The sequence below is a fragment of the Heloderma suspectum genome, chromosome 2 (assembly GCF_057233095.1).
Source record: "Heloderma suspectum isolate Gila_16-S chromosome 2, 16-S_ref, whole genome shotgun sequence".
Lineage (NCBI taxonomy): Eukaryota > Metazoa > Chordata > Lepidosauria > Squamata > Helodermatidae > Heloderma > Heloderma suspectum.
In genome coordinates this window covers 36,112,276-36,124,696 of record NC_139459.1, presented here as the reverse complement: position 1 = coordinate 36,124,696, position 12,421 = coordinate 36,112,276, and the positions used below count along the sequence as shown (strand labels likewise).

General features: G+C 37.9%; 1 protein-coding gene across 6 annotated transcripts in view; it reads left to right on the top strand.

The window, feature by feature from the left end:
- Window positions 1-11,790, top strand: part of ARL15 (ARF like GTPase 15) — a 447,774-nt gene extending 435,984 nt beyond the window's left edge. For 4 of the 6 annotated variants that reach the window (XM_084833225.1, XM_084833216.1, XM_084833220.1 and 1 more), the window contains one exon: window positions 3,965-11,790. In XM_084833225.1, the coding sequence (XP_084689351.1) occupies window positions 3,965-4,117 (153 nt within the window). In that variant the 3' untranslated portion in view covers window positions 4,118-11,790. The remainder of the gene's footprint in view (window positions 1-3,964) is intronic. The other 2 variants (XR_014787587.1, XM_084833213.1) reach the window with 2 other exon arrangements.
- The last annotated feature ends 631 nt before the right edge of the window (window positions 11,791-12,421 follow it).

Here is a 12,421-nt window from a genome sequence, read left to right as displayed (position 1 = left end):
TGCCTTCATTTTCTGTAAAAGTATACATAAGTACAAATCTTCATAGTCAGAATTTCTGATTGCCAGCAGGTAGTCTGACTACTTTGGCAAATACAGACCTCCATGCAGTTAGTGTGGCAGACTTCCACATAGTCAATGGGGCAGAGAACTTTGGTCTATCAGAGGGTGTGTGTGCTATGCATTCTCTGGTTACACAGCCATTTTTGTCAGATTAGCACCAGCTGGCTTTGTTATCAACTGGCTGCCCTGGAAGCGTGTTTCATGTTTTTATAGAGCTTTTCCTTCCACTCTGAATATAGTTGTTGGTTTTTGTCTCCTGAAAGAACCCACAGCCGTCTTTCATTTTGCTTAAATGTATGTGGTTTTCGTACTAATATCAATGTCATACCTTCATTTTAAGCTATGTGAAATTTATAGTAGGAATGTCTAGCATTACACAACAATTCAAATTCCTGGTGGTGTATGCATGAACAATATTATGAAATTGATGTCCCAAGTGGGTTGCATTTTTAATTGTAGGGTTGGAATCCGACTAAATTAGCCAGGCATTTAGACTCATTGATTTCAAAGCCTGACTGCCTTAGTCTGGAATCCAGTCCCAAGGATATTCTACTTTGACTTAGCTGTGATAGGTTGTTGTTCCATGTCCCATTGTTGCTAGTTTAGCCACAGTGAAACACACATAGAGTGGATACCTGGGAAAGATACCTTAAGTGTATAGCTAATGGAAAAGGGTGTTATTCTTAGAGCTCTGTTCTAATAATACATGTTTTCAAGCTGCTACTAAATTATTTCTTAATAACTTAAGGAATCAGTGGTTGAACTGAAAGTTCTAGCCTTTTACTTTGGCTTATTATTATTATTATTATTACTACTACTACTACTATAATTATATCCTGCCTTTTCCCCAATACTGGGACTCAAGGAGGCTTTACAACGTTAAAACTTATACAATTAAAACCTATAAATAGAAATATAAATACAAGTGTACAAAAGTAAAAAATATAATTAAATCATTGATATTAAAATTGTAAAAATATTAAAACATTAAAAGACAACCACAACAACAAAAATAGTATCCATATGTCATATTTTCACAGGTCCAGACTAGTTATCCCCAAAGGCCTGCTGGAACAAAAACGTTTTTACATGCCTACGAAAGCATATCAAGGAGGGTGCCACTCTCGCCTCCCCGGGAAGGGAGTTCCAGAGCCTTGGGGCAGCCACCAAGAAGACCCTCTCCCGCATTCCCACAAGGCATGCCTGTGATGATGGCGAGAAGGGTTTCCCCTGAAGATCTCAGGGCATGAATAGGCTCATAGGGGAGAATACAGTCTTTCAGATAACCTGGACCTGAGCCATATAGGGCTTAGTTAAAGTTCAAACACTATATTTTATAAAACATTCGCATTTCTCAGGATGTTAAACACATTTAAGTAAATGTCTCTCCTACCTTGCTAAATAGTATGTAGTATATTTCAGCCTTTGACAAGGATTCCATTTGAAATACATGTTCAAAGGAAGATTAAATTAATGGCCCTAGTTAACAAAATTAATCTACTCTGTTTTAAATCACTTTGTCATGCAAACACTTATTGTAAATAGATTGTATCTTGGTTTGATATTGCCGATTTTTCCTTCTGACATTCAGTTCAGTGTAGAAATCTCTGAACGATACACATCACGAGTACTTCTAAAGAGTCTTAATCACAACAGAGAGAGCTTGATAAGGTTAAATGTTTTCCTTGTATCTTGAAACTAATGTTAAAGATAAGATCCTTGGCTTGACAATTGAGGCTAATGGAAACTTTTGATTGGTGCTCTGGAACTTCATTAGATAACTTGACCCTTTATATGCAAACTATTAGGAATATAATTAACTGTTTTTAAATAGCTTTTTGGTCACCATATGATGGGATAATTTCAGTGGCTGCTATTACCAATAATTTATCTTTAACTGGCTCCTAGCTGCTGAAAACAGAGGGATTTGGGGGTAGAAGGGAGCAACACATCACATATATTAAAAGGTGATAGACAAGTAGTAGTTCTAAGCACTTGAAGGGAGAAAATAAGTATGGGTGGAGAGAGCTATACATCCTAAAGTACGGTAGAAATGGTTTGAATGTGTAGAAATGCATGTTTTCTACACTGACTGCCTTTCACATGATCACGGAGGGGAAACAGGCCACAGTGACATATTTCCCTCCCTCCTTCTTGTATATGATTGTTGCATACTGGGGGGGTGGGGGGTGGAATAAGCCACCGTGGCTTATTTCCCTTCTGTGATCGTGCAAACCAGTCCAATCTGTGGCATTTGTTTTCAGGGAGGAGAATGTCTGTTTAATCCATTTCCACCACACTTAAAAAAAAAATGATTTGCCAAAGGACTAAGATTTATTTTTAAATCATACGCAATAAATAAATATTGCATTCCCATATTAACAAACATATAATCACATTACCTAAACAAACTTTAAACTCCACTTTAAAATGTTTACCTGCCTTCACCCCAAAGATTTGGTAGGGAGGTGGGGCAGGAATACAGTCCTCGTGTTTCACATTTGTATATGCATTTTAGAAACGGAGCACCTGTAGCCCTACTTGCCCTCCTAAAACTTCCATTGCTCTCACTTTATGGTAATTGCCATGGGTTGAGTGATACTGCAGAGCTTCCTTGTAAGGAAGGGTGAATCAGTTTATTTTCAATCTGTGTTACTTTCACATGTGCTCTATCCCATTTCCTCTTTAATCTGCAAACGTTTAATTTAAACCCACATGCAAATGCACAATTTTTAAAATGTATTTTCCCTCAAAATATGCATCTTTAAATGTATTTTGATACAGTTCTTTGAGCTGAGAATTGTGATGGAACGTTCGAAGTGTGAAGGCCTGTGGATTAATTTAGTTCCAATCTGCATATCAGTCCAGAAGGTGTTGATAAAGTTGGTTCATATCAGGTATTAGCAAAGGTTGAATTCTTCAAGCATCCCCACTTGCTAGGAATCATTAGCAAATATTGCCTTTTATGTAACTGTATATGGAATTGTTTCTATTGCTTGAACCTCATATTGAAATGTTGTCTTTGTGTGTCATTGTGTTGCCTTGCATGAAGAATTTATTTTATAGGTCTAAGGGAGTAGTAGATAAATTGGTTGTATCCAGTTCAGCATGAGTGCAAGGACTTTTGTGCAAAGGGCATTCCCCTCCTGCTGCCTCCCTGAAAAGCTTCTTCTGTTGGTCCTCGGGAAAGGCTTTTCAGGGAGCACAGGAGATGCGGTGGGGAGGACGGGACAGGCAATTCCCATCCACAGGAGTCATTATGCTCAAGCTGAACAGGATATAACCCATTATATAGAGTCTTGAATGTTCTTGTTTTGCTTTGACTTAGGATCTTATGACCATCTACAACTACAAGAAACATCTGATTGCATACAGTAAGCAGCTTGAACTAATCGTTGCTGTCTTCAAGGAAATAGACACACTGAAAGTTATCACAATCACAAGACTTAATAAATGCTCTCTTGTTGTAATAATAATGAAATTCCACATACCTGTAGGCAACAACAGTGATTAGAGGTAGAGGTTAAGTTTGAATTCTGAAGTTGAAACCATGCTGTTCATAAAAGCTGCTTGTTAGAATTTAGTCTTATTGTGCTCCATGCATTTTGAATATATAGTATGGTTGGGCCTGTGTCATATATAAATATAATTCTTTCACAGACTTATCTGTGCTTTTAAATGTATTGATAGAATGGTGGCTTCTGAGTAGGTCACTCACCCCTAACAAAAACATTAACAGGTCACAACATATAACCTGTATTTCAAGAACAGCTGTGAAATAATTCTAAAAATGGGCATCCAAGATTCTTCTGACACTTTCTGTTTTTGAAAAGATATATATTAATACAAAGGATGTATACAACAACTAATTTTTCTTATTGCTGCTTCTTTCTTTGAAAAATAGATCAAAAAGTATTTGGAACTTGAACCACTTGCACGAGGAAAGCGCTGGATACTTAAACCCTGTTCCTTGGATGATATGGAAGCAGTAAAAGACAGCTTCGGCTTGCTGATAAATTTACTAGAAGACAGAGATCTTGAACCTTCAAGAATGTGAAGAAAACTGGGATGGTTCTCTGATAGCATTGTACTTGTTCGTCTCGCTTTCAGCTGAATTATGATTTGGTTTAAAGAAGACTGTGTTAGAGCTTCCAATAAATATATTTTTGCATTTAGTCTGGGAAGCCTGTTTATAAGTTCTGTGAATCAGGTTCGTAATTACTTTCAGTTAAGTTGTCTATACTACTGAATGGGGAGTTCCTCTTGTTTACTAACAAATCTGTTCACTGTATGCCATTCTCCTGCATTGTCATTAGAAGAACCTTAATGTGGAATTTTGCTGTATGTACAAAACTTAAAACCAGCTATAAATGGACAGCAAAAGCTATCTGGAAATTATAGTTATGGAGAACCAGAGTAAATCTTGAAACCAAGGAATGCATTTTTTAATGCAGAAACTAGTCAGAAGCCTTAGTGAGTGCAAAACACCTACCTTTTAACATTTACAGTTTTAATTTTTGTTAGAGGGATAAACATTGATGTAGCAGGAAGTAAGGCAAAGACAGTGGGCATATCAGTATTTTGTTATGAATTTGGAAGCCTCTCAGAGTGCAAAAATATAGCCTTTGTAACCGTAAATTAAGCTGATGATTGTGTAAAATGATGATGAAATGGAGGCTAACATTTAGTAAAGATTATGGAGCGAAACAATAAACAGGCTTAAATAATCACTTGATGTATTCTACATAACTAGTATTATGCTAGAATTCCTAGGCCAAGGAATTGTTAGAAAAAGTCAGTGTCTCTGAATTATACTTAAAAGTCTATCTGTGTTTCTTAAATACCCCTATTTTCAGGGGCTTTCAATCATTGTTCCAGCCTGAATGTTGATAGAAAGCTTTTCATCCTAGAGCATAGGATGTTTTTGTTGTTGTTTTTTCTTATATGTGACAGCACTCCATTTAGGTCCAAGAACCTTTCCCAGGTTTACTCTGTTTTGAAGCCCACAGACTGCTTCAAACTTAATGCAAAACTGCCTTGATTTTCAGAGCCCGGGCCATAATAAAGCAGTGGATAGCTTTTCCTAAGTTGGCTATTGGATGCTATATTCATCTACCATGTAGGGAATGGGTTAAGCCTTGGTAGAATATTACAGCATTGGTGATATTACAGCATTTGATCTTATTTGTGTATGGCTTGGTTTAAAAAAAAAAATTCAATATTAATGCAGGATATCTTTCATTTATAAAGAAATGCTATGCTTTTTTATAATTTACTCTAGGATACTGTTCAGAAGTAAAGGTTATCAAACAATTTCTCAATATACACTGCACTTACCCCATTTTTTATAATGAACTTTGGACTGGGGCCAGGGGTGGGTGGCTGTCACTTATCCTGTCAAATCTTTAACTATTCCTTGTGACGAATGCCACGTGATACAGTCTTAAGTAATGGTGAGATTACTAAATAGGATAGTTAAACATAATTGTACAACTGACCAAAGGGGCAAAAAATCTTACGACTAAAGGTATTTGGTGTTTTTTGCCATAACCTTTTACCTGTTTCTACTCTGAAACACCCCTTTTATAGAGACTGGTGTTTCAGATTTTAAAAATAGAATTATGGTCATAAGACTGGTCTATCACCTATTAGTAGCTGCCTAGTTCCATCAAAAGAAACCAAGGTCATCTTAGGTGGGCTATGGTTATTTTTGCTGACACAAATGTTTCCCGATTTATTTTTGGCTCAGAAAGATGAAGTCATTGAAATTACTAGGTGGAGTTAAGGAGATAACCAGATAAGGAAGGAACAATCTTCTAACTCGTTTCTTGTCTCTAATGGACCAAATTTATAGCAGAAGAAAATGGACCCAATTTCCATGGCTTTAAAAGACTGTCTTCACCAACAAATGCACTTCAGACTATGAAAATGGTTTTGGCTTCTACTTAATCATGAGGTCACCCACTATGCACTGCTGTTAGGTACAGAAAAGCCTAACTAGTGAAACAGAGAATAAATATTCAGCTGTATTGTAACATAGGGTTGCAATCCTATGCACACTTATTTGGGAGTAAGTCCCACTGAACTCAGTGGAACTTTCTAATTATTAGACATGCATAGGGTCAGACTGCAGAAGCTTTATGAAAATATCTAGTACACAGGAAAATTAAATTTATATAAGGATTTTCATCAGAAATGTTTGATAACTCCTCACTATACTCCATTCTACAGGTTTAAAAGATACCTCAGATCTCCTAGAGAACTTCAGACAAGCCCTTTCATTTTTATTGTTCTTTGGTGGTTCTGTGTTGTCCCTGGATTTTAACATATCAGTCAAATTTTTATAACTTTAAACACTTCATATTTTTAAAAAAGTTAATAGATATCACATGTTTCTGTCTCAAGTGTTCTTCAATGTACATTAACCTGTGAGCAGCAATGCAGTTCTTATTGTTTTCTTCTTGAACTGGGCCTTCATCATATAGATGAACAAAATCTCATCCCATCCTGTCCCTAGAAATTACTTATCCATGGAACTTCATTAAACAGTGAATATTGTCTCTCTCTTTTTTTAATTGAGAAAGTTGTTGTGGTGTAAAATTCTTACGGACATCTGTTAAATTACTTTCTGGGTGTGTTTGTGTGTGAACGTGTGCCCACATTGGGCCTTTTCTCAGACCTATGACTGTCTGCAGTACTTCAGCAGTAAGAATAAAAACATTATCCATCAGTATCCAACAGCAGCTGTTTTGACAGGTTTCTGTCAGACATCTAATGCTTTACAACTGTCAGTGGCTCCTTTTGTCTACCAGTTCTAAGATGCTTCATTGTGTCGCTTCCATGTTTATATCCTGTACTAATATCTGTGGAAGTGCTAGCATTTTTTGAACATCTTTCATGTGTTCAGTATTCTCCCCGCCCCACGCCCCTGTATTACATGCCAAATGTCTCCACTTACGTATTCAAATACTGTAAACAGAAGTGTGTGTTGTGTTATTGAGCTTCTTGCATTTCGTTATTTATAGAAGTTAACAGATTTTTATACTTAACTAGCTAACACAGTTGCCCTTTTTTTGTAACGGCAAATAATTTATATTACAAAGGTTTGTATCTCACTGTAGTTAAAAGCAATGACTGAACGCTAACCCACCATATATCCCTGACTTTATACTAAAAGTGCAGAATATATACTTAGTTGAAAAATTCGTGCACATAACTGCTATGTAGGAAGAACTGTTTCTGTTTTATATAGTTTACACTAACCAGAATGAAAATAAATGCTGTGTAGAACACTTCAGTATGAATGTTTTCATCACTATTAACATTTAGGAATGTGTTTCTTTTTAAATTTCACTGACATTGTCTATTCAGGGCTGTCTCTTGCATAGGCCCCATTGAAATGCAGAAATTTGCAAAAGCCCAACCACTTATTTCAGTGCAGAGTATACAAGGAGGTTTCAGTGAGCTTTATACTGTGATTACCTTTTTTTTTTTTAAGTAATTTAAAAGTCAAACCTGATATAAGGATTTTCCCCAGCAACAAAATCCTTACTCATAAAAGAATCTACATGAAGAATGCTGACACTGGAATGCAATATCCAATCAATCTTGCAGAAAGATAGACTATCAACCACGATTCTAGTCTGTTATTTGTAGAAACCCTTTGCAAAATCCATGGGATTTTGAATTTTGATGTATTTTTTTCCAAATGGGTTGTTCCATGGAAAATAAGCAGCTGTTGAAATAGGTCCTATGGCTTAATATACCGGACATGAGAGATTGGTTTTCAGAATAGGTCAATTCTCAAATAGTTTGGAAATATTTCATATGATGGCAAAGAGAACATTTTCAATATTACTACCATTGAGGAACACTGATCATAAAAAATGGCATATGAAACTAGTGACCAATCTCCAAAGGGTTGCTTATGCTCCTACAAAAGGCTTGTGTTGACCCAGTGGAATATTTGACCTTTTAAAAAACCTTTGAACAGCTAACAACCAGGCCATACCACAAACTTCTTTTTGAATTTCCATAAATTTGAAAAGGAGCTTGCTATGTGGCATGGGGAGCCACTCTTCAAGAATGACTATTTCCACTGTTGTTTAGAACCTGGCCAATATATTTAGATATACTCAGTGACCTGGTTTGCATGACATGCCAGGCTCACTGTGGGTTTGTTGTAGGGCTGTGCAAGGGTTATTTAACCGTTATATACAGTCAGGGCAGAAATATTGGAACAAGGATAACTGTTTTGGCAGTTGGCCTCTGTATACCACCACATTCAAGCAGTCATTGACTGCAAAGGATTTTCATCCAGGTATTAAAGGCGATCCTTAAGTTTGAAATGATGTTGATTTGTTCCATTACTTATGAGCCACCAACAATGGGTGTGTGTGTGTATGCCACTGACTGTCCTTCCTGAATGGTTAGTGCCCCGCTTTTGTCAACCCCCTTGAATTACAGCTGAAAGTCCTGACTTCGCTCCCATCTGGGTGTGTTTCAGCTTCAATGTGGTGGTGTTCAGAGGCCAACTGCCAAAACAGTTATCCTTGTTCCAGTATTTCTGGCCCTGACTGTAACCCTGATGGCTGGGTTCAGACAGCAAATGCACAACTCTATTGCGAGTTGTGTATCCAAAATGGCACCCAGCACACACCACAGCTCATTGAGGGTTAAAAAACTCACAGTGAGTCCAGCATGCCATGCAAACCAGGCCAGTGAGTAGGTCATACTGTGATTGTATCACTTTTATACAGTGTGTGTGTGTGTGTGTAGTTAAACACTAAAGTGTAAACAAGTTTAATCTACTCTAAGGAGAACTTCATGAGGGGGGGAAACTATCTTCAGTGATGAGACATCACCATGTTGCAAGTTTCACTTCCTCCAGTGAAGTGGAGTGATAGCAGTGTAACTCCTGTCATCCCATCCTGCACTTTGAATTTATAAACTACACAAGTTTCACCTCCACAGAATTATGTGATACAGATTGCCTGTGTGAGGAGACAATCTCTATTTCTCAGTTCTTCAATTTTATAGTGCTCAATGGAGATCTCAGTCATGCCTAATGGAATCTTAATGAACTCCCAATAGTTCCTAAAGGTCATTCCTTACATGTTTAAAAATTGTAGGATTGCTCCTATTAGTCACTCCAGATTTTTAAATATACGGTTTGCTTTTCTACACACAAACAATTATGTGCAGGGAATAGCAATTTGCATATCATTTGTTACACAAGCTGATCCCATATACATGTATTGTTGCATGCAGTGTACATGCATTTCAAGCACTTATAACAAGACAGACAAGGGCTATTTCCCAAGTTAATATATGTGACATATCTCACTCCTGTGTCTAAAAGCTCTGGTCTTTTGTATTCTATTATCTTTTCAGTCGTTACTCAGGGTTGACACCTGACTTTCCAAAGAGCAGCAATAGCTTACTGTTGTACTAAACATCAGCAGTAAAGTATTTCACTTCCTCTTTGCTATGATATTGACTGCATAGAACCAACCATTTATCAAGTGGTAACTTCCCACAGTCATCATATAGCCATTTGGTGAGCCAATTTTCTGTAACCGCCTCAGCTCTTGGTGGGAAAAGTTTACCACACATCTGTACCCATTCAGAAAAATGCAGGGATTTATCAAGTTTATTTATAATATTTATTAATTGCCCTATGGCATATAACTCTCAGGGCAACAAAAAATAAATACATAAAATCCAAAATCCATGTAAAAATAGTGACAGCACAATAAAACAATCGATTAAAAGAAGCAGAGGCTAAAATGGATATTGGAAGAACTAAAATTGCCAAAGATAAAACTTGTTAAAAACACAGCATAGAAGCAGAAATATAGAGAATTCATATGCCTGAGTGAATAAAATGGTCTTTGCCTGGTGACAAAAAGATAAAGTAGGTACCAGGCGGCCCTCTCTGGGGAACGTAACTGAGGGAGGGAGCTTTTACTGAAAAGGTGTGCTCCTGAGTATCCACCCACCATACCTCAGCTCAGGCTCTGATGATGATCTCTGGGCCCACATATTTTTCCCTTGGACTTTCTTCACTCTATCCCTATATCCTTGCAAGGAGGTTCTATGGGCATGGCCTGCAAGAAGAGATATTGGCAATATCACCAGGGGAATGACTTTAAAGAATTAGACTTCTCTTAGTTATGATACAAAAATATAAGCCAGAACATTCCCCAGTAAAATCTCAACTATGAATGCACTAGATGGATTTATGGAAGCTGCTATCCCTCCCCTTTGGCTCTCCATAGTGGCAGGGAAGTCACTGTCTCCTCATCCAGAATCTACTACATAATCTGTTTTAGCACTTCAAAGGCTAGTGTTTCCTTTCTACTACCTTACTGTATCTTACAATATGTTAATGAAACTTTGTGCACTTGCACTGAGTAGCTTTTCTTTGGGCAAGAGTGGCCAATATGAGAGCAATCATATTTGCTATGGCTCTGCAGGCAGCGTCTGCTCCCTGGGATGTGTGTTTGCCCTTCATGCTTCACAGGTTTGCCCTGCCACTTGAAGGAGCCCTCACACTACAGCCTGTACCGCCCCAACAAACTGAATGAAGATCACTAGTTCATATTATTCACCCTCTTCAAAGAAATTCAATTAAACATAATCTCCTTTTCAGTATAAATGCATTGGGGGTTCTTTTCGATTGTGCCATTTGGGGCAAATTAATACTGGTATAGGTGGCATTTTATTAGTACATTCTTACTGATGAAACTCCATGTTGAAGTGTACTGAGGTGACTGGAGGAATATCATTTTTATATATTACATTATTTAAAACAGATCATTTGGATGATATTTTTTTCTGTTTATGCTTGGCATGGTGGGAGTTCATGTGAACTAGGAATTCATGGTGAATGCAGCTTCAGAAAGTTTTTCAAAATATTGTCTATTAAGTATAACATTTTTCTCATTCATAAAAACATGATAGATGTCTGTTGGCCAAATGGTACTTAAAGGTAATACGGTCATGAATCAAGTAAGCTTAAATTTTCATACTACCAGACCCCTAATATAGATTCCTTCTTTGTGAGTTTTGAAAGAAGATTCTCTTAAGTGTGAGAGAACTTAGAATTATTTTTAAATGCCACCTTTCAAAGAAGGAAAGTCTGTCTATATTTTCTTCAACCATTTTGGAAACATGAATCTTAAAACCAGCCTTCTATTTAAGTACTTGCTTGGTTGCCATAGGAAAATGCATAGAAATGCATGCAGGCAAATGCATAGAATTCTATGCAGGTGAATGAATGGGCTGACACTGACAGTCTGGTTGGTTTCCTCATTAGCCTTGTAGGAAGGAAACAAAGTGGGCTGGCGGAGGAAGGAAAAATTGCTCCATCCCTCCTCTGCCAGTTTGCTTGGCAAAAGGCATTTTTGTTTAGTAGCCTGCTGAGAGGCTAGTAGCCTACATTTCCATACTGGCTACTACGCCCTTTGCAGGCTAGTGATATTTTTTTGTCAAGCTAGTAACTTTTGTTGCCTTATTTACAAGTCTGCTTAAAATATTATTTAGCTTTGGTTACAAATTGAAAGACACCCCCCCCCTTCCGTTTCTTTTAAATTTGGCAGAAGGAGGAGGGAAATTATGCATCTATACAGTGGTGTGTCCCTCAGTCTCCGCCCCGGTGATTAAACAGGACACAGATTTTGGTCTGGCATTACAGTACAAGGCTGTGCATATTTACTCAGAAGTAAGTTTCAGCGGGCCACGGTGGCTTACTGGTTAAGACGCTGAACTGCAGACTGGAAGGTCGGCAGGTCAGCAGTTCGAGACCCGAGTGCTGCGTGACGGAGTGAGCTCCCGTCTTCGGTCCCAGCTCCTGCCAACCTAGCAGTTCGAAAGCAAGAAATTGCAAGTAGATAAATAGGTACCGCCTCGGCAGGAAAGGTAACAGCGTTCCGTGCACCTGGGTGTTCAGTCATGCCGGCCACATGACCACGGAAGCGTCTTCGGACAGCGCTGGCTCTTCGGCTTAGAAACGGGGATGAGCACCGCACCCTAGAGTCGGACACAACTGGTTGGGGACACCTTTACCTTTACCTTTAAGTTTCAGTGGGACTTACAGATGACTATGTAAAGGATTGCAACCTTAATTGACCAAATTAAAAGTATGTTAAAAATTTGCAGATATAATAACCCTTCCCTTATGCATTTATAAAATGCAGAGACTACGAACTCTAAATCTTCTTTTCTCTCTGACTTTTCAGTACTGTTGGATGGGCTGTCTTACCCACAAACTAATTACAAACCAGACTAGCCAAATCCTGCCAGCTAGGATATCTGTAGAATTTGCACTGTGCAAATATGTTCACTCGCTTGCTGCTCT